The sequence below is a fragment of the Barbus barbus genome, assembly GCF_936440315.1.
Source record: "Barbus barbus genome assembly, chromosome: 11".
Classification (NCBI taxonomy): Eukaryota; Metazoa; Chordata; class Actinopteri; order Cypriniformes; family Cyprinidae; genus Barbus; species Barbus barbus.
Window position 1 is genome coordinate 13,868,845 of NC_136739.1, and position 23,146 is coordinate 13,891,990.

A 23,146-nucleotide genomic window follows, 5' to 3' on the forward strand; every position below is an offset into this window, starting at 1 on the left:
AGCATCGGACGTGTCTTGAGTTCAGTGAGAACGTGCCATTAGATGTCACATGCCAATACTATTCACACAGTGCCTTCTCACATTTTCTAATTTTCTGTTGAAGATAGACCACTGAAAAAACTGAATTAAATTGATCAAAAATATACCCATGGCTTGAGATAAATAAAGAGTGGCTCGGTTTTCAAAATGTGTGCATTTAACTAATAGTACAAAATTTCAATAATAATAGCACCGCAGGCAAACGGAGAGCAACCTAACATTTCAGAATTATTGCTTACAGCTTCATTCAAAGCAATTTGAAAAGAAAGACAAGTGCAATCTTGCAAATAAAGTTTTTTCCCTTTCAAGGGGAAGTCGTGGCTAATGGTTAGAGAGTCGGACTTGTAATCCAAAGGTTGCGGGTTGGAGTCTCGGGCTGGCAGGGATTGTAGGTGGGGGGAGTGAATATGCTCTCTCCACCCTCAATACCACGACTGAGGTGCCCTTGAGCAAGGCACCAAACCCCCAACTGCTACCCGGGCGCCACAGCATAAATGGCTGCCCACTGCTCCGGGTGTGTGTTCACAGTGTGTGTGTTCAGTGCTGTGTGTGTGCACGTTGGATGGGTTAAATGCAGAGCACGAATTCCGAGTATGGGTCACCATACTTGGCCGTATGTCACTTCACTTTATGCTGACATGTTTTTTATACATACTGTATGTTATTATCAATTACATCCATTATAATCCACTATACATCCTTTATCTGTTTCCATCAACTGTGCATTCATTCAATTTTAAAATAAATTGTTCAAGATTTAAGGCCAGCATTGTAATGATGATTGGGAGATTGTAATCTCCCAATGTGCAACTTTCACATAATTGCATCGGTATATACTGTACAGTATATTTATCCCAATTGCTATACATATTGAAATATATATTATAATATATAAATATGTATTGAATACACATATTCAACTCCTCTACTGTTATTGGTTGGGCCATAAGATAAGAAAGTTGTCACTCAGTATGGGGTAATGCCACAATTAGATGGCATATTTAATGTCTAAATTTAACAAAAACATGAAATAATTGTTTTGGCCCTATTGTACTTATTTGTACTCATTGATATTGTCACAAATAATTTTATGCATTCTGCCCCAATATTTGTTTATTTTCTTAAAGATTTTATAATACAATTTTTTTTAGAAATTATTTTTATTATTATTATTAGTAGTAGTAGTAGTAGTAATTAAATAAAGGCTTTTCTTTATTGTCATCAGATAAATATCTTTTTGGATGTAACTTTCAAAACAGCAACTATGAAATGTTGCTGTGAAATGTTATGTAAAAACTGTAGATGAGGTAAGAATGTTGTTTAAACTTTTGATATGAGAGATGTAGCAAATCAAAAGACATTTGAGCTAAATAAATTATGACAAAGAAATCACATCCAAGGTGCTGTATACAGTAGAATATGTGAGTGTTCTTATGCACTTTGAAGTGTCTGATGCAGTGGATTGACCGCAGCAATTGCTGACGAAATACACCTGTCAACACATTTGCTCCTGAGGCGAATTTTTGAAAGTGGCAACCGAAGTGGTGTTGAAGTACAGGAGTCAAGCCTGCTCTCAACATGTAGTGCTTTTTTCTAACGCTAATCAGAAATACACACAGAAGATGAAGACACACTCTCCTTCAGTACACTATGGCGTTTTTAGAAAACCTGATGAGCTACCTATCTAGAGAGCATATTAAGCCATCATAGGCACACTTTCAATGTGAAGACTGCTACAAATAGAGGTCTCTGTGAGCCCCTTGCATGGACTGTGCTGTCTCCCCTTCGGGGTTTTACGTAGATGGCCCACTTCCATGGTCTGGGCTATCTTTAGCCTTATCTGAGTGAACTGCTATTTGAGGATAGCTGTGTCTAGCCCTCTAATGTTATGACCTCATCTTACATCAGGCTTTGATCGCTGACTATGATGTTTATGTGTTCGCTCTTTAGCGAATCATATACTGAGGGTCCGGATCTCCCTCATGTGAGTTCCTGGTCAATAACACGGTGCTTCGTGCTAGCCTACAGTGCTAGCCTACAGTGGGACTGACATGGATTGGGGACCTCCTCAGTATAACCATTTGAGGGTGGTTATATTCCAGCCATTGTTATGGCAGGTCGGGCTTACTTGAATACAGCTACCTGAGGCTAGCTGTCTTCTACTGCAGTTGCGGTGAGCCCTCTTATGGAGTGGTCCCCTTTCCTAGAGCCTAGCTATCTGAGGATAGCTATGTGCTTGCTCAGTGATCGTTTCCCTGCATAGGGTTTTAAGTAGCGGTCTCTTGAGCCCTTACCTATATAGTGCTGTCTCACCTCTTGGGTCGTAAGTAGACAGCCCACTCTTTGTGGTCTGGGTAGTTTCAGTCAGTCCCCCTTCCGGTAGCCCTTCCTAGGTACATAGCTATCTGAGGATATCTTTGTGCTAGCTCAGTGACCCCTTCTAAGGGTCTTTAAGTAGCGGTCTCCTTGAGCCTTTGCCTAGACAATGCTATCTCCCCAGCTAGGGTTGTAAGTAGATTGCCCACTCTCTGTGGTCTGGGCAGCTCTATAGGAAGGCTACATCAGCAATGTTATTCTGATCCACAAGCCTTCATAAGACCTTAGGGACATAGCTATCTGAGGATAGCTGTGTTCTAGCTCAGCAGTTACTCTCGTTACCTCTTGAGCTCCTCTAGAGGCTTTCTCGTTAGCCACTTCAGTGGTCTTCAGTTGTGTATCCAGGCTAGTTCTGCTCACATAGCATAGCATAGTGGGATGTTCCCCCTTTCTGCCAAGCTGCGTGAGCGGCCCGTGGCCTCAGTGGCATGGCCCCTTTTCTAATGGTAGGCTTAGGTGTATGTATGTCGCTTCCTTGGTGCTCTCCCACCAGGTGGACAGGCATGCGCCTCGGCATGGCGTGGTTGGATTTCGTTCCCCATAGTGCCCCCTAGAGGGAACGAGACGCTGTGCCCCCTTGCCATGCCTTTGGCCTGCCTGTTTACGTCTCCTTCAGACAGCTAAGTGGATGACGTATTCAGCAGGTGCCCTTTTATACTTCCGGGCACCCCACCTATGACGTCATGGGCCATGTGGGCCAATAGACTGGCGTTGTTTCACACGTGCTTCAGACACTGGTCATGCAGGCTGCATTCCCCATAGTGCCCCCTAGGGGGTGCAGCGTCTCATTCCCTCTCGGGGAACCATGGTTACATGGTTACCACAGGAATATATATATATATTTTTTTTTAATAAAATCTCCAACACACAGAGATACAATGAGTATGCACACTAAATTTTACAGGCTAAACACATTAAAAGAATAAATACATTATCACCAGGTATATGAAGTCAAAGCAAACAGGTTTCCAGAAGCAGCAACAACTTTTGAGCATATACAGCCCTCTTAAGGAGTTTACTTTAAATAGTTTTATTATTAGAAGGTCTTCTTTCTGGCCATAGAAGAGGACAATCATCAGGGCTGAACTGGTGCTAAAATTCAGCCCATCTGGCCCACACAGTCCACCATAAATGTTTTGCTGGGGTTAGGGCAATTGGAATAAATAAATTATTTATTAATAAATAACGGACAAAAACAAATTACATTTTTGAATCCTTAAAATGCATTTAACAATATTAATATTCCATTATAGCCTATTGCAGGCTAATTCTTGAATCCAGCGTTAACCCTTAAAGACCTAGAACATTTTTGGGGCGCTTGACGCCTGTACTTTTCTGGGTTTTTTTTCAGACCTATTCTAGCAGTCAGCATCAAATGCCATGTATCATTATAAACAGGAGAACGTCTCAAGGTTACTTATGTAACCCTAGTTCCCAGAGGGAACGAGATGCTGCGTCAAAACGCTTTTGGAACGCCTTCAGCTTGACCACGCTCTGAATCACGTGTGTAATCAGACCAATGGATGGGGGAGTCGTCACGGGCGGGGTGACGTAGAGACCAGGAAGCATAAAAGCACGTGCGGTGGAACCGGCGTCAGCTTCTAGGAATGAAGCAAATGCTCGCATGGATGCCAGAAGTGTGACCCCGAGACACAGCATCTCGTTCCCTCGGGGAACTAGGGTTACATACGTAACCTTGAGATGTTCCCCTTCAGGAACTCAAGCTGCGTCGAAACGCTTTGGGAACGAGATGCCCACGCCACCAGACTTTCAAATCACTGTCTACTGTGGAAGAGCACAGCTAGGGTGAGAGAACAGGGAGCCAGGAGTGGCTAATCCACCACTTAGCATAAGATACTCTGGCCGGAGGCCTCAGCCTCAGCGCACCGTGGAGGCTATGTTTCCGGGCGGTAACTGAGAGAAGCGCTTGCGGGAGACCGCTGCACCCTGAAACACCGGCAGGGTTGGCAGACTGATCTCCTGAGGGCACTGAGGAGAGACGGGCACCGTATAATGAGGTGTACACCGCTCTTCCCCAGAGGGGCCTGCCCCCCGAAGTCCTAAGCCATAAACATTTTCCGGGATCGGAACTGCGAGCATGCAGGCACGGACACACTCCTCGGAGTGTGTCCGGCGGGAGCGGAGCATTTGCAGCGGGGAGAAGCGCAATCACCCCCCTGTAAGGCTCCACCCATCCAGCCCAAGGAAGGTATCCAAATGGTGGATGAAGGTTTCCTGTGTGTTCGGTCTTTCCAGTGTGCAAAGTTCTTCAATTTAAATTAAATCTCTAATCTGACTCCATTTTATCATTTAATCTGACTCCATTTTAGCTTGACCTCGTATTTAACTTGAAATACAAATTGATTGCTTGGCCATTTCTAATTTATCATTCTGATATTTGATTATTCTAGTTAACTCTTGACTTTATATTTACTCGTTCATTCGGTTGCTCATGTCTTTAACAAGGATGCAACGTAATCTACTAGAGTCAATAATTACAGAGTAAAACAGAATAAGGTCAAATGTAACAATTTATTATCAGTCAGGTAAATATTGTATGTATTATGTCAATTCCACAGCAATTCAAAGAGATCAAATCATATCAATACAAAACATCGAATTCTCAAAGATAATTCTACGAGTAAAGGATGCATACCTGACTTTATAGAAATACATAGTGTGAGCATTGAGACCCACACTACGGGCTTTCTGGTTACAGAATCGCCCTGATCCTTTTGCCAAATTTCCTTAAGTACTTCAGACCAGAATAAACATCCCCCAAACTGGAGACAGGGACTAACAATTTGAATTTGCTTTGATCAAGCCAAGTTGGCACCTTTTGGGACAGAAGGTAATTTGCATGAAAACCACTAGGTGCTGATCCGCCCTCTACAGTATGCAAAATATCTCTGAACTCTTAGGATTTGTATTACCTTTTAGTTTACTTCTTATAAGAATGAGACCATTGTACCAGTCGCCCTGAGACAATTCAAATGATACCAAACATGACTGTAAATAACACTTGCATTAATGTAGAATATTACATTCTTCTATTGACCATTCTGAGTGAGCTGAGTGAAGGGAGAGATGGGTGATGGGAAGGAATGAAAAGGAGTTTATGCATATTTCAGAGAGGCGTTTTCCCGCATTTTCTCTCAGTGGGATGTGGAGACAGATGTCTGTATGTTAATGCACTGTGTGTGTGTTGTCCATCTCAGGAGTTCAAAGTGTCTGAGGTTCTGTAATCCTTACACCCCCTCGCAATCACCCCCTGCTCATAATAATATGCTTTGTGCAAACAAATCCTGCTGGATCTGGTGGGAAAGGAAGAAGATAGGGGATCGCCCTTTTCCATTCCCTCCACCAAATCTGTCTGCTATTCCCGCAAGCGCAGTCGCCGCTCCGCTCCGCCTCGGCGAAAGCGGGGCTGGCACCGCGAGGAACGCTGGTGAAGGCTCCCTCCTCAAAGAGAGCCCTCCGAGAGCAAAGCAACGCAGTGACAACTCGTAATGCGGGCAGTCAGCTCCCTCGAGAACTGACTCTGCGTGTTTTGCTCCCAAGCAAACTGTGTGTATCCCCACCCGTAATGTGGCGCGGGCAGGGAAGAACACACAGCCTGAGATGCTGCCTGCTCTCGCCTATGTTTGTCTTCACTCGTATTGGTCAAATAAAGAGTGATAATGAACAGACAACACGAAATAAGACTGACACACGCAGAGCGCTTGCTGAATGACAGAAAGCTGATGCCGGTTCCACCGCATGTGCTTTTATGCTTCCTGGTCTCTACGTCACCCCGCCCGTGACGTCTCGCCCATCCTTTGGTCTGATTACACACGTGATTCAGAGCGTGGTCACGCTGAAGGCGTTACCAAAGTGTTTCGACACGTCTCGAGTTTCTGAAGGGGAACTTGAAGTTTCAGTCTAGCTAATTTAAAGTCCCTATTTTCCTTTTGTTATCTCTAAGAATTAACGAATTTCCAGAATTTTAAGAAAAATGCAAGCAATAATTGGGTGTTTTTTTTTTACTGTATACTCAAACAGAACCTCCTGAAGTTTGGATTTTTTTTCTTTAAAAAGTTGTATCTATGTGTTTTACACTTCCAAATAAAATTGTCTACATATAACATTCCCCAAGCAAGTTATAGCCATTTAGTACAATATTGTTATAGGCGCTTTTAAGTGAAAAACAGGTCTATTTACTTTACTAACAATATAGATGTATCCAAAAAAAACATTTAGGGAGTAAAGAATATGGAAACCGGACTTTTTTTTCCAGAAAAAATATATATTATTATGTATATAGTATGAACAACAAACACAAACAGTGCAGCAAGTTGTGAAAAAAAGTTTTTTGTGCAACAAAAATACAAGCAATGCAAATGATTCACAAACTACACACAAAATGGGTGAGAAATATATAGAGTGCAATAGAAAAAAACAGTGTAAATGATCTTTATGAACTATATAAGTATTATTTACATAATATAACAGCAGCAGCTTCAGGGGCAGGCTTACAAAAACACTGAAAGGGTGTTGTTCGTTTCAAATCTCCTTTAGTGATTCATATCAGTTAATTTCAGTTAGTTGCACAATAGTAACAGTTGTCAACAGAAAACGGCGTGATTATCAAGAAGTTGGTGCTTTGTAACACAGACAGGGTGCATTTATAAATGAACGTGTGAAAGGTCTGTCACAAAACGATGTTGTTACGTATCCGTGCACTTTTTTAAGTGGGTATATGGTAGGGCTGTGCGATATATCGAACACGATGATCATGCGCATCTCGTCAGTAAAGCCGGTTCCGTGATTAGTCGTAAATATCCATCACATGCTTTCAGATGGAGCGGCATTTAATACACAGAGCCATATCACTGGCAAGCTACAAAATATTGCGTTCATAATCGCAGATGAATCGCCTTCAAGTATGAACACGATATTGCGTAGCTTGACAGTGAACTACGGCTCATGATGTCTTGTACAGAGCACATTCAGGGCTTTTCAAAGATACCAAATAATTGGATGTTTCAATTTGACCATTCCCTCTTTTTGGTCTTCAAAAATGTCTGAAATTAATTTAGTGACACTCTAATAGAAATATGATAATATTTTGTAATTATCATTTAAATCTGTCTAATTTTTTAATTGTCTGTCATACATCAACATCTCAGGAAAATGTTATGGGTTTATGGGGACTTTCTGTTACGAAACAGAACGTTGATTTCATACATGTCACACAGGACACCGGGACATAAAGCATGTTTATTACTGTTACGGGGCTGACGAGACGTGAGACGTGCGGATCCATGTGCAAAGCTTTATTGTAAATCATGGTCAAGACAGGCAGGGTCAATCAACAGCAGACAGGTATGGCAAGGGCAAGACACAAGAGCAATCCTAGAGCAAGCGTGGGTCGACGATCGGCATACAATATCCAGACAGGGCAAGGCAGAGAGAATAATCCAGGAACACGGGCAGGAATCAAAACACAGGAAAACGCTTTGTAATGTAGCTAGGCTAGACAATACTCAGCGGTGAAACAGAGAAAGTCCAAGGCTTATAAAGTGTGTGTGTGATGGGTGATAGTTCACAGCTGTGAGTGAAATCAGGGTAATGAGAGATTGGTGCCAGCTGTGTGTCGTAAGTGCAATGTATGATGGGAAATGGAGTTCAATGTGCTGTGTAGTGTGAAAGTCCATGTGGTGAGCAGGTGACCTCTGGTGGTGAATGAATGGAATTGCACGGACCAGATTCGTGACATAGCCCCCCCCCCCCAAGGAGTGGCTTCCAGACACTCCAATACAATCCAGGAGGGCGGTGGAGCGGAGGCGGAACAGGGGGAGGGAACAGAGGGCTAGGTCCGTGAGGAAGTGGGAAGACCGGGGACTGAGGCAGAACCGGCAGAGCAGAAAACCAGGGCGGAGCCAGAGGCCAGGTCAGGACCGACAGAGCAGAGGCCCACCAGGGCGGATCTCCACGGTGGAGCAGGCTGTTCAGGAAGCCATGGCAGGATCAGGGATCTGGGGAGAACAGAGACAGACACCACAGAGAGAGTCCCCATGGTCACAGGGGCCGTGACCGGGCAGGTCGAGAGTTCACGGACGGTCTCTATGGCCGTGGCAGGACAGGACGAAGCTTCACAGACGGCGTCCATAGCCGTGACAGGAGGACTGGAGGAGCGGGCACTTGAGGGTCTGGAACGGCACTCCTGGCCGTGACTTCAGAACTGGATTCTCGGGATTCGGGATCGGCACTCCTGGCCGTGACTTGAGAACTGGATTCTCGTAATACGGGATCGGCACTCCTGGCCGTGACTTGAGAACTGGATTCTCGGGGTTCAGGATCGGCACTCCTGGCCGTGACTTGAGAACTGGATTCTCGGGATATGGGATCAGCACTCCTGGCCGTGACTTGAGCTACAGGAAGTTCTGGAGTGGCCTCTGTGGCCGTGACAGGGCAGACAGTGAGTTCAGGAATGGGCGCCACCACTTCGGGAGGTTCTGCAGTGGAAGCCGCTTCCTCTGGAGGCACTGGAGCAGACTCGTGAACAGAAGAGGCCTCAGGAGCAGACTCGTGGACTGGAGAGACCTCAGGAACAGACTCGTGGACAGGAGAGGCCTCAGGAGCACAGTGTGCAGCCCACACACTCAAAATGGCGACCGCCATAACGGGAAGCACTGAGGTCAGGGGAACAGTCTCTGTAACAGCCAGGGTAGAGGCCCTGGGAATGCCAGCTACTCGCACCGACATCAGTGGTGGGTCCATCACACTGGATATCAGAACTCGAAGGACTGACCTTGAATCTGTGGTAACAGCCTCTGGCAGTTCGGCGGAGGTGTGAAGAGACTCTGGCTGGAGCACTGAGGCGTGGTGTGACTCTGGCTGGAGCACTGAGGCGTGGTGTGACTCTGGCTGGAGCACTGAGGCGTGAGCAGACTCTGGCTCGACCGGCGTGACGTGAGCAGACTCTGGCTCGACCGGCGTGACGTGAGCAGACTCTGGAAGGTCAACGGAGGCGTGGCGAGACTCATGACTGGCAGCAATGACATGACGGGGTGTTGTTGTGTCCGCCATTTTGCGATCAGGTTCTGCTGTTGCTGCCATTTTGTGAGCGCAGTCAGGTGCCGTCACCATTTCAGTCAAAAACGCGGTGTCACGCTCCTCCTCTGCGACACCCACAGTGAATGGTGAGCCAACACACAACAAAGCATAGTCCATAAAGTGACAGAGGGATGAACGCGGACCCTCGCGTCTAAGATTAGATTTGAGAGGTGGGTTTATGCCATCGCAGAAAATGTCCATCAAAACAATGTCCGGTAACTCTGAATACTGAGCAATGGCTAAAAACTCTTGAATATGATTCTCCAGAGATCGTGGACCTTGTTTAAGGGCAAATAATATTTTAGTTGTGTCCATACCTGGCCAATGTCCATTTGAGAAGCTGCTGGATCCTTGTCTGGCCGAGTATTCTGTTACGGGGCTGACGAGACGTGAGACGTGCGGATCCATGTGCAAAGCTTTATTGTAAATCATGGTCAAGACAGGCAGGGTCAATCACAAGAGCAATCCTAGAGCAAGCGTGGGTCGACGATCGGCGTACAATATCCAGACAGGGCAAGGCAGAGAGAATAATCCAGGAACACGGGCAGGAATCAAAACACAGGAAAACTAACTAGGAAAACAGGGAAACGCTTTGTAATGTAGCTAGGCTAGACAATACTCGGCGGTGAAACAGAGAAAGTCCAAGGCTTATAAAGTGTGTGTGTGATGGGTGATAGTTCACAGCTGTGAGTGAAATCAGGGTAATGAGAGATTGGTGCCAGCTGTGTGTCGTAAGTGCAATGTATGATGGGAAATGGAGTTCAATGTGCTGTGTAGTGTGAAAGTCCATGTGGTGAGCGGGTGACCTCTGGTGGTGAATGAATGGAATTGCACGGACCAGATTCGTGACAATTACGCATTTTGGGAGACATAACAAATGAATAGGGAAATATATTCTATATTATTATGAAAATCTTGTCAATTATTACTCCCATTATTACTCTTCTTTTTTCATTACATGTTCCCCCCAAAACAAATTAATATGCAAATTATTAGGCTCAAACCTCTTTTACTAGGTCTAAAATGACAGTTTGGAATAAGCGACGGAGGTGTTTGGATGAGATGCGGAATTATGCTGCGTTCACGCCATGTCGTAATTACCGTAATTCCGAGATGACAACACGTGATGTTCAACTCGTTACTGTTCAAGTCCTCGAACTGGGAATTATCCGTTTCTATAGTGACAGTCAATAAAATTAACCCACGACCGCGTGAAAGAATGTTACTGGCAGCTGTAAAACACATAACATTACATTTGTATGCTCTACTGCTAAATATTGCAGAACCGTGTCAGGTAAAAATAATTACAAACTGTTTGTTTGTTTGTTATTATTAATGAGCAATAATAACTTTGTTAAGCGCCGCCATTTTTCGTTGGTTCCATGTGAGGTGTTGTTGTCACGTGGTACAAGCCGTAGCTCTCAGAAAACTCCCAGTTCACAAGTTGTAATTTACGAGTTTTACGAGGACGTGAACGCTTTTTACAAGTTCGTATCTCGTAATTACAGTTATTACGAAATGGCATGAACATACCTTTAATCCTGCTCACAATAGTGTTTTAAGTACAAAAACCGGACAAATGCCTTGAAATATGTCATCTGATCGATGTCTTGAGGTGTGGTAACTGTAGTTTAAGTGGAATAATTGACTTCGGTCCGTTGAATTCTTAGACAATAATGCACACCCTAGGTGTAACGCCCATTATTTTCTAAGAATTCAATGGCCCGTCGTCCATTATTCCTTACTTAATATAATTAAAAAATGGATTATTTCTCCTTATTATATTATATTATGTTATATTATAAGATTATATCAACATTGTGATGGTCCATGCATTCTCGCTTAGAATTCCTCATTTCCTAATGTAATGTTTAAAGTGTACTAAATGTAGAAAGCATGCGTCAGACTTTGGGGATTTTTGTGAACAGATGGTCGCTGAGTGTATTAATATTGCATTAATTCTCTCTGCATCCCCTGTGAAAATTATACACAATAGAGACCAGATTTAAGTTGAATGGGTACATTAAATATAAATACAGTACACCATAACATTAAGTGACATACAGTTAATCACTGATTGAAAGCTACAATGGATAAATCTTGTCTTCAGTGTAGCAGCATATTAACATTATATAGAAACAATGTAAGCACATTATTCAGTTTAAACCTTCCTTTTCCTCATTTCCTTAAATGCATATTATTTTTGAGGTCTACCATCTTTTTAATTCTCTGCCTAACAAGCCTGATGTATTTCTGTGTGTCTTCAGGCGTCTCCACTGCACCAGGAACTACATTCACATGCACCTGTTTGTTTCCTTTATGCTGCGTGCCGTCAGCATCTTTGTGAAGGATCACGTTGTGCACACTAGTGCTGGGCTGCAGGAATTTGATGCTGTGCTTATGAATAACTTCACTAATGCTGTGGATGTGGCACCAGTGGACACTTCACAGTATGTGAGTCAAGCACTATCTCATCTTAGATGTATTTCATCAAATATTTATTTATAATTATCTCATGTGGCTACATTTCAGATTATGACATCAATATTTATATTAGGACTGGGTGGCATAGTTTAAAATGATATATTACGTATAATCAATGAGTATTTAGAACTTTGTTTTTCTTTTCAGTTTTTTTTTTTAAATAGAACCCTTTTTAAATAATCTAAATTGTTTCATTATATTGCCTTTAATTAAATCATTTCTTTTAATTGAGATTAACTTAACTGAATTGAGATCTGAGTGTTTTATTATATTGCACGCCTACCACATGGCCAGCCTCAACAATCAATGCATAGAGGTTAAAAAAGCTCATTGTCCCATTTTCTCTTTTTTTTATAGGTGGGAAATGATTATCCATTCCCACCTACGCATAGGCTCAAACTGTATCGTGCCCATTCCGGGCAATGCTGAGACTCATTGACTGTGCCCTCAGCTTTTTCTTCAAACAGCTGCATTGCAGGAGATAAGTGCTATGAAGCCAACATGCGAGGGAGGATTTTGCAACCAGTTGTTTAGCATCCATAGCTGCAACGCCTATGTTAGGTGCAAACAATGTGTCTTCAGAGATCAAAGGCACTGCTGTGCTTTGATCCATTTGTTTATCTGTAGTAGAAGCAACTGTGTTGCGTGTTCTATAGGTATGTCAGCCAACATGTTTACATCAATGGGTTGCTATTACTCTCAAATTTCGCATTTCAAGAAACATGAAGGAAATTTTCAAGCCTTTCATTTTCTTCAGTGGAACAATATGACAGCAGAACCAACTTAGTGGGAAATATTTGCTTTATATATGCTTTCTGCATCAAATAAGGAATCTTTGCAAAGACTTTTCGGTATAGACACCAGGCAGTCATTTCTTTTTTCTTCTTTTTAAAGCCAAGCAGCATATACTTATTATAACTTTTATTATTGTTATTATTATTATTACTACTACTACTACTGACAATACTGACAAATTAGTTCATACATTATATTCCCATGATATAGTCCATGTTATTTTGTGTACAAGAGGTTTTTAGTAAAGAAGAGTTTTTTTGGGTTAAGTATCGAAGGAAAAAAAAAGTTCAATATTAGTATTATATTATGACAGAATAACCAATACAATTAAAGTAACCAATATTGTGAATAGTGTGCTTTTCATTTGGACAACATGTTTCCTAAAGACTGTCCCAGTAAGCTAATGTCTATGCTTGGTATAAAATTGTGATACTACATTGTGGGTGGATTTAGAATGACTCAGTGAGTTTGCATTATAATTTAATGTTATTTTTGGTCTTAAATTATTAACATTGTATGACCAAGGCTGCTATGACAGAAATTATGATACTAGAAATTACATTATTTTCAACCCATTATGCTTCCCTCGTTATTGTGTGAATAGAAGGGAAGACTGCCCTTTTTTCCACTTGTAGCATTCAGTATTTTTCATTATTTATAAAAACTGGGATCTGCATTGAGCAGCAAGAATAGGAAATTGTCTATTCATTCAAATTGTGCAGTTTTTGGCTATTTAAAGATGATGATTTAAATGGATCTTTCTATTTATTAGGTTTGAGTAACTAGTGCTGTTTCAGTTACTATTTTTGTTGACTTTTAGGTCCAGTTTTTCCAGAAGTACCTTGCTAACCAATGATTTCATTTGATTTCTATAACATTTTTACTTCTATAGAAACCTCCCTACTGCTTCACTGTGGTGGTCTGCAGTAGGCATTATGTTTTCAATCAGTACTGTGAAAAGAGGGCACAGATCTCCTAGAGTACATTGTCAGGAGAGAGGCAGGGAAAAGACAGACAGAAAAGTTTTAGGTGTTCAGGTGAGCCGTCCAGATCCTCCAGGTGTATTGATAACATAATCTGCACCTTGCTTTTCTCCGGTGCCTCTTTGATCATCTGTCAGAAGCTCTGAAGCTCTCACGGTTACCCCTAGTTTCTGGCACTTTCATGTGTCTGGAGTTGATGCGTCTGTTATCGTCCATGCTCAGAATAGCAGCCCTTTCACAGGGTTGTTGCACTACTAAGTCCCAAATGCACTCCTTTTGGGGAAAAAGTAAGAACAGAAGAGAACAGAAAGTGTTTTAGAACAAAAAAGTCTGTGATCATTAATTAACCTCATGTCATTGCAAACCTTGCTTCTGTGGAAAATAAAAGGAGATGTTTAGCAAGACGTTCATGCTGCTCTTTTACACAAGGGATGTCAAGTTGTAAATACACATAAAAATAGTATATGACTCACATACTGCATTCCATGTCTTCAAAGCCATACACGCTTTGATGGAAATGTAAGTCTTCCTTTCCACCATAGCTCTCTAATCTTATTTAAGCATAAACATATTTAAACTTACCACATCACATGCAGTATGAATTAAAGCGAAGTTTTGTTCCTCATACAAAGTTATCACATTCTGAAAAAACATCCTTTTGTGTTCTTTGAAAGATAGTCATACACGTTTGGAACAATGAATAAAAGACGACTAGAGATGTTCCTAACAAAAAAAACGTAACAGAACAAAACCACCACCATCACATTCTCACTCATAAACTGCAATGTTTACCTCTCGGCTGAATATGGAGCTCATGTTGGCAAAGACACTGTAATTATAGTTGCTTTTGCATATTATAGGCACTAATTACAGTTTATTCAAATCACTTGTGACAGATAATATTCTGATGAGTCAAGAAATGATGCTACATCATTCATAGTTATTCACACTACATTCTTAGTTATTTGTGGTAAATTGAAACTCTGACATTAAAAACCATTGATGGCCTTCTACACAGAATCAGACTAACATTTTGGTGTTATGAATACAGTTGTGTGGAAAAGAAAAAGAACAGAATCAGGAAACAGTGTATTATACAGTGTGTAAATCAGAAAGGAGAAACGATGAGATTAAATGGAGACTTTTTCTCCTGACAAAATACTCCAGTAATCACACATATCCTTTAGAGTTTTTGAGGAAAGATATCAGTCTGCTATGAAAAGTTGGCAGTTTCAATATATACTTTTCCTCAAAATTTAAACCTAACTCAAGCAAATACCATTAAAGTCAAAGTTATGTGAGCTAGTGTACATCATTTTATAGTTTGATACTCTTGTTTGTCAACAGAATTTGTCTATTTGTATTTTTCCTTAGGAATATTACGGGAACCATCTGAAACTGAATGTAAATAGGAGCTATCAAAGAGAAACATCTGAGCAATAAAATGTTATTACTTATTACTTTTACCTCTCATATAATATATGCCTTTCATATTTGGATATACATTACCTTTCAAAGGTTTGGAGTTTATAAGGTTTATAAAGCACTGCGATGCTGCATATATTTGGTCAAAAATACAGTAAAACAGTAATTTTGGGAACTATTTCAATTTAAAATAGCTTTTTTCTGTACTCATTTCTTACAGCTTACAACTTCCGTACAACTTACTGGCCATTCTTATACAACAATCATATTTATATTCCTGTATCCACAGTTAAAGTGTGGAGTGAAAGCTGAGCTAAAAAGACATGTCTTAAGGTTCGATCAGTCGTTGCTGTAGCAGACATCACTATTATTGATCATACTTGGTATTAGGGATTTCAAGAAACTCCTAATTCTAGGCATTAAACTATAGTGGGTAACTCATCCTGCAAAAATTGTGCTAATTTATACCTCGAATACTGCAGCTTGTTGAGGAGAGGTGTGCTATTAACTTTCTATGTGATCAGACTTACGATTATCACCTGCTAGGTGACAAAACAAGTTTGGAAATCCCATAGACTTACAATGAAGGGACCAATCCATATGTAGGGATTGGAGTGTCATAGCGGTGTGTTCTTTTGACACTTTTGGACCAGTACACAGCCATCATACATACATACATACATACAATAACTTTTGAATGGACAGATATTTTGAGATATAGTGGTTGAGAAGGCAGGGAGGTTAAAAACTCGAAATCCAGTGAAGTTTACTCATGTCCATGTCCAAGGTTGGATCTGTTATTTTATTGATCAATTGCTTGAGTGATTTTGTGTTGTGCAGATTTCTAAGCACAAAATTGGCAAAAAGTCACGAGAGGAGGCAGTGCTTCTGTGATTGACTGATTACGCTGTCTACCCACTAACACTCACCTGTCATGTCTATGGCTGTTCCACAAATCAGCCTGAATGGGTCAGGCTTGGTAATGGATGGACTAATTACTAAGTAAACAACTCACCCACTTGTACGTCATCACTTTCGGTCACGTTCGAATCGAAATTAACAGATTATCAGGGAGCGAGTTGGTTTGAGTGACCACTCAGCTCTGTTAAATTAAAGCTGCACCTCTCTGTCTGTGTCCTTCATGACACTTCTGTGTTTACCAAACATTTGTGGACTAATAGTGGAACAACAGTCGTAATAGATGAGAGCTGCATGAAATACTTTTGTTGCTGTATTATATTTGAAGCAATGTATACATGTAATATTACTTGATTAGACTTTGATGTAATTTGGTTTTAATAAATGTTAATATGATAGTTGAACTATAACTATTGGTTGCTTGTTATAGAGTAATACTTGTTTATAACAGGCACGTCCATTGTTGCAACAGAAGTGACTGTTGCAAATGCATTTGTCCTTTGTGTCAATAATAGAACAGGGCAGCAGTTATTTTCATTGACTCATTCATTGATGTTGAAGCATCCAGTGTAGACAGAATGGCTGATTATAAAGGAGTCATGAACTGAGAAACCAAAACTCCCTTGATCGTTTGACATACAAGAGGTCATTGTACTATGAAAACATCCTGTAAATTTCAGAACTCAAATCTTTGTCATTAGTCTAAAAACAACTTATACTGAAGCCAGTCTGCCAAAACGACAGTTTATCTACTCTTATGATGTAATAGTGTGGATAAGCACCACCTCTGCAGAAGAAGATAAACGCCTGCTTCGCCATCACTGCTGGTTTAGCCCCGCCCACCAATTTGCACATGTAGTGTTTACGAGAGAGGTGACCGCGGAGGTCTACGCAGAAACCAAACAATTAAGATGGCTCTAAAGACAGCAAGACACTGGGCCTCATTTATCAATCTAATGTAGAATCGAGCGCAGATCTGCGCGCACAGATTAATTTATGACAGAGTTCACGTGTGATTCATGATACATTTGTATGCCGCCAATCTAATCGTACGAATGATCGTATGTTGATAAATGTGGCGGCAGAAAACAATCGTCACTTGAATATCACGCCCCTAAAAACGATTTAGAAGCCTTGCCCCTAGAGTTTACGATACGGAGAAATGAAACCCGGCCAAAAAAAAAAGTAATCTCATGAAAGAGAAATTGATATTACTCCAAATTATTAAAAAATGTTTTTATTAAACTATAAAATAAAACACAAATTAGGCTATAGTGGCATTCATTATAAACAGCATACAAATGTCAAGCAAAACTGAAATGGCATTTGGCTCACAAGCCTGTCTCATACCACAAGAATCCAAATGTTTCCAATTTTGCCATATTTGTAACAATTGGTTGCTTAACTATTATACATTATGTTGCTTAAACAAGACTTTATACTTCACTCATGTTCTAATATCTGTGTAAAATCCTTCACATGTGCGTTTGTTTGGGCGCTGCATGCTGATTTTACAGTGGACCTTTTAAAATAAACAGTGCAACTTTTATGTTTGGTTGACTGCATTTTAGTTTGATGATGCATGGCTGAAATGTTAGGCAATGCAACAGCTAAAGTTGTTTGTGTGTGAGGCGCCTGTGCGATTAGATGGATTAAATCATATAAAGATATAAAGAAAATAAATTAAATGTATTAAGAGTGTCACAAAAACGAGCGTAGCCTATACTTGTTGCAAAGTAGTTTTTTTTTTCCTTTTGTTAATCTGTTAATTATATTATAGCATATTATTTATTTTCTGTGGCCCTATTTATTTGATTCCTTTTATAGACTTAATTTCTGTTTACAGAAGCGTTTAATTTCCATTCCGTTCTGTTCCATTTCCATTCACAGAAGTGCTGCAGGTGCATGATGCGATGATTGAATCCTTATGGTCTGTTGTTTACACTGCTATTCATGCATACAAAGCTAAAGCTCTGTATAAAAATAAAAAAATACATTCTAATCTTACTGGTTAACGATCGACTAATGAGCTTCGTTTGACGGTCAGGAAAATAACCTAAATGAACAAAATGCTGACATTCTACAATTCTCCACCAGATTTACTATTCTGCGTGCAAGTTCAGGTAACTCAGAAACTTACGTCCACATTGAAAAACGTCTTAGGTTACGTATGTAACCATGGTTCCCTGAAGGGAACGAGACGCTGCGTCGAAACGCATATGGGAACGCCTTCAGCGTGACCAGGCTCTGAATATGATGTGTAATCAGTCAAACAAGGGCGAGGCGTCACGGGCAGGGTGACGTCACGACCAGGAAGCATATAAGCACGTGCGGCGGAGCCGGCTTCAGCTTCAAGTCATGAAGCAAGCGCTGGCAGGGATGCCGGAAGTGTGGCAACGCGACGCAGCGTCTCGTTCCCTTCAGGGAACCATGGTTACATACGTAACCTGAGACGTTCCCTTCCAGGAACTTCGAGCTGCGTCGAAACGCATATGGGAACGAGATACCAACGCCGCCAGACTGACAAGTCCCTGGAGGAACCAGAGGGGACATTGCGCTGACTCTCGAGTGGCGAAGAGGTCCACCTGTGCCTGGCCAAAACCTTCCACATCTGCTTCACCCCTCGAGAATGACACCTCGATGCCGAATCGCCACCCGCTCTAATTGAGCGAGGATCGACCAATCGTCGATATAATTGAGTATGCGGATGCCCTGCAGTCGTAACGGGACCAGTGCCGCATCCACACACTTGGTGAAAGTGCGGGGTGAGAGTGCTAGGCCGAGGGGAAGAACCCGATACTGATACGCTTTGCCCCCGAAAGCGAACCTCAGGAACTCCCTGTGAGAGGGAAGGATGGGTACATGGAAACAGACATCTTTGAGGTCTGTCGTGACAAATCAGTCCTCGGACCTGATTTGAGACACGATCTGCCTGACAGTGAGCATCTTGAACTTCAGCTTTCTGGCTGAGCGGTTCAGAAGACTCAAATCCAGTATGGGCCTCAGCCCCCCATCCTTCTTTGGAACAATGAAGTACAGGCTGTAGCAGCTGGCGTGGACTTCGTGAGGAGGAACCAACTCGATGGCTTCCTTCCTCAGCAAAGTATCGACTTCCTGTTCCAAGACCAGAGCCTGCTCGGGGCGGACCGTAGTCACACAGACCCCTTTGAACAGCGGAGGTGGCCCATCGAACTGGATGGAATAGCCAGCCTCTACCGTCCGCAGGACCCAAAGAGACACATTTGGCAGTCGCTGCCAGGCTGCCAAACGATCTACTAAGGGAATCAGTCTCTCGAGACTGACCTCTAGTGTTAGAGAAGCGGCCAGACCGCTGCCTCGCTGCGGCGCACCGGCAGGAGACGCGTAATCTGGCGGCCGAGGCGAGTTTCTCAGGCCCGCTGAAATCACAGGCGGAAGAACCTGAGAGTAATACTCGCTGGGACCTGCTGTGCCCTGGAACTGCGGGGTTGACAGACAAATCCCCGGAGGGCACCGAGGGGAGACGGTCACCGTGTGCCGCGGTGTAAGCCGCTCCACCCCAGTAGGGGTCGTCCTCCGTAGTCCTGGGGCTCACCCGTCAGGACCTCTGAACGAACCAGACCCTGCAAGGCAGGACCCAAAGAGACACATTCGGCAGCTCGCTGCCCAATGATCTTCTAAGGGAATCAGTCTCTCGAGACTGACCTCTGGGTTCAGAGAAGCGGCCAGACCGCTGTCTTGATGCGGCGCACCGGAATGAGACGCGTAATCTGGCGGCTGAGGCGAGTTTCTCGGCTCCGCGCTGCTGGGCGGACAAACCTGAGAAATATACTCGCTGGGACCGGCTGTGTCCTGGAACAGCGGCAGGGTCAGCAGACAAGTCCCTGGAGGGCACCGAGGTGAAGTGGTCACCGAGTGCCGCGGTGCAAGCCACTCCACCCCAGTAGGGGTCGCCCTCCGCGGTCCTGGGGCTCGCCCGTCAGGACCTTTTGCGCGAGGAGCTGGTATGCGGAGGAGGCTGCACCCGCCCAGCAGCCACCTGAGTTTAGAGAGCGCGCATACCCTCTGCCCACCAAAGATGTTGTAAGCAGAGCAGGAGCCTTCAAAGGCGATGCCGTAGAGGGAGACAGATAGCTCGCAAGCGTCTGTTCAACCCGCGGCATCGCCGCATACCCACGCTCATTCAGTTCCCGCGGGAACGAATGGCCGGGACGAAAAGATTTCACCCGCGATCTCGACACCTCGGTGAGGAGATCGGGGGAAAACGGAAGGCTCCTGTGTAGAAGTAGCTCTCTGGGGCGAGAGAGGCGGCGAAACCTCGTCAACGCTCGTCACATCAACCTCCTCGGAGGAAGAGAGACGAAGCATTGAGCCCTCGTCTCGGGGGAAGAGACAGTTTCCACACCGAGAGACGGGGCGCCAGATCTGGCGGATACGGGAGGAGATAAGAACATGCCCGTCTCACACTCGCCAGCCAGATCAGCCTGCGAGCCCCACGAGTGCAGCCGCTGCTCTGCCTCGGCAGCAGCGGACCGGCACCGCGTGGGGAGCTCGCGAAGGCTCCCTTCTCGAAGAGAGCCCTCCGGGTGCGGAGACCGATTCTGCGTGCTCCGCACCCAGGCAGACCACGCACAAATCGCGTGTGTCCTCGCTCGTGATATAGCGAGGGCAAGGATGCACACACGACTCAAAACGTGGTCTGAAAGCTTCACCCCTGAGCTTGCCCTTGGCTTTGGCATGATACTGAATGCTTTCCACTTAAAACTAGGACAAACAACAGTAAATAAGACTGACACACACAGAGCGCTTCGCTGAATGACAAAAAGCTGAAGCCGGCTCCGCCGCACGTGCTTATATGCTTCCTGGTCGTGACGTCACCCCGCCCGTGACGCCTTGTTTGACTGATTACACATCATATTCAGAGCCTGGTCACGCTGAAGGCGTTCCCATATGCGTTTCGACGCAGCTCGAAGTTCCTGGAAGGGAATTCCAAGTTTTGAGTTGAAACGTCTGTACGCCCATTTTTCTGTTGTGCGTTTTTTTCGTAAATGAGATTCACTGTGCTGTGCCAAGTTGTGGAAAAACAGTGTTTGCATTGAGTTCTTTCTGATCCCAACATTAGGAAAGAATGAATGAACTATTTTTAATGAAGATCCAGACAGTGCCAGTAAGAACTTGGACCTTTTTTCATTTCATTTTACTGCGGATTCGTTTACAAACAAGTCACAATTCGATGCAGGATTTTCAAAAAGATTGAAACTAAAAGACGATGCTGTGCCGACAACACAAGTGTGAGTAACTGTTTTCATTACGTGCTCACTATTGCTTTGTCTCTTTTACAGATCGTTTGATATGTATTGAGTTTATTTTTGCATTTTTGACTTAAATCACAGCAGCGTCCATCTACGATGAATGCACACTGTCAAACTTACACAACTATTAGCCAGTCATAGCATTGGGTGTTTACTTCTGAGTCTACAATCTACCATCTGGACAGTAAATAGCTTATTACTTCTGAATTATGTTTTGTTTTAATGTAAAAATCTTGATAACATTATAAGTAGACCTCAGAGAACAGTACAAAATATAAAACAAAGGCAGTTTGTGACCCCTTTAATGGGTTCTATTGGTTTCTAAAGCACCTGGTGGTTCTCATGTCTTTAATCCATATATTGTGAAAAGCTATATGTGTGCATAGATCCCAGCCCTTCACATTTTCAGAATTTCAATAGTTTTTTTTTTTTTTTGCAAACCCACAATTTAACATTATGCAATTTCTAGTTACCAGACTAACTGAAATGTTATCTAACAGACAGTTGAAATTAGATGAACACACTCAAAAAGATTTAGTACACACATAATTTGGCACAGAATTAAAGATGAATCAAACACTTTTGTTTTCTCCTTGGCTCCACTTCCAGTGAATATGTTTTGCCAGGTGGGGTTAACAACAGTGGAGGGTGGGAAAGGACCAAGCCTGACAGTAGTTGGCCACATTTTTTTCAGGATTCTAATAAATAGAAAGTTCAAAGGAATAGTATTTATTTGAAATAGAAGTCTTTTTAACATTAGAAATTTCTATACTGTGACTTTTCATCAATTTGATGCATCCTCACTGAATAGAAGCATTTATTTCTTAAAAAAAACAAAAAAACTAACTGACCCCAAACTTTTGAATGATATTGTATATAAAGCCAACTCAAACTAAACCTGGTTCATTGTCCCTGCAGATTCTGATTTTTTTTCATAGGGGCAAAACAGTCCTACAGACACAGACACATACTTTTTGGCAGATCCAGGCACGTCGCAGAGGTTAAAGTGGTTTTAGAGATGCGACACTAGACAAACCAACTGGCCTAGTCTTTAACTTGACTGATCTTCTACTGTCGGCTTCTGAAGTGTCCAAGAATCCTACTCCAATCCCTAATCTTGTTCAGGTGAAGATTGAACTGTGCCACAAGTAACATTTTCCAAGCAGCTTCCTGTGCTATAGCTACTGTACTTTCCCCTTCTTCACTCCCTTCACTGTTATCTGTCTGTTCAACTGTGAGTGCAACAGTTCAACATTTATTAACTGTGAATTTATTCATTTGATTAACAGTGGTATTTTACTCTGATTGTGTCTGGGACTGCTGACTGGTCCACTTTGTATCTTCAGTGATGCTCACATTAGACGTATATTGATTCTATTGATTGAATTCTTAATACGGTACAACACTGTAAAAAAAAAAAAAAAAAAGTTGAGCCAACTTAAAGGGTAACTAAACCCCCTAACTCCACCCACTGGCAATATTTGAAAAATGCTGGAAAAGTGGGCACAGCCCAGCGGAGACAGAGGGGACATGGTGAGCTTGTGCAGGGGCGTGGGTTAGTAAGTGCCATCATACGTCACAGGGGTGCTTTGATCCATCGCCTCGGGACTTCCAGCCTCCAGCTCTGCCAAGGTGTGAGGATCCCCTGTCTCCACCTCCAGCCTCCAAGCCCTGGACTCCATCTTGGTCCTCTGAACCATCGGCTCCACCTTGGCTCATAGCTCCCTCGTTTCCACC

The 23,146-nt window shown here is 42.9% G+C and overlaps 1 protein-coding gene across 1 annotated transcript in view; it reads left to right on the forward strand.

Moving 5' to 3' along the window:
* LOC306876937 (parathyroid hormone 2 receptor-like) overlaps positions 1-23,146 on the forward strand; it is a gene marked incomplete at both ends in the record, with an annotated part of 105,029 nt that overhangs the window by 27,413 nt on the left and 54,470 nt on the right. Inside the window, one exon of the mRNA XM_079428389.1 lies at positions 11,781-11,967. Within this exon, the coding sequence (XP_079284515.1) occupies positions 11,781-11,967 (187 nt within the window). The remainder of the gene's footprint in view (positions 1-11,780; positions 11,968-23,146) is intronic.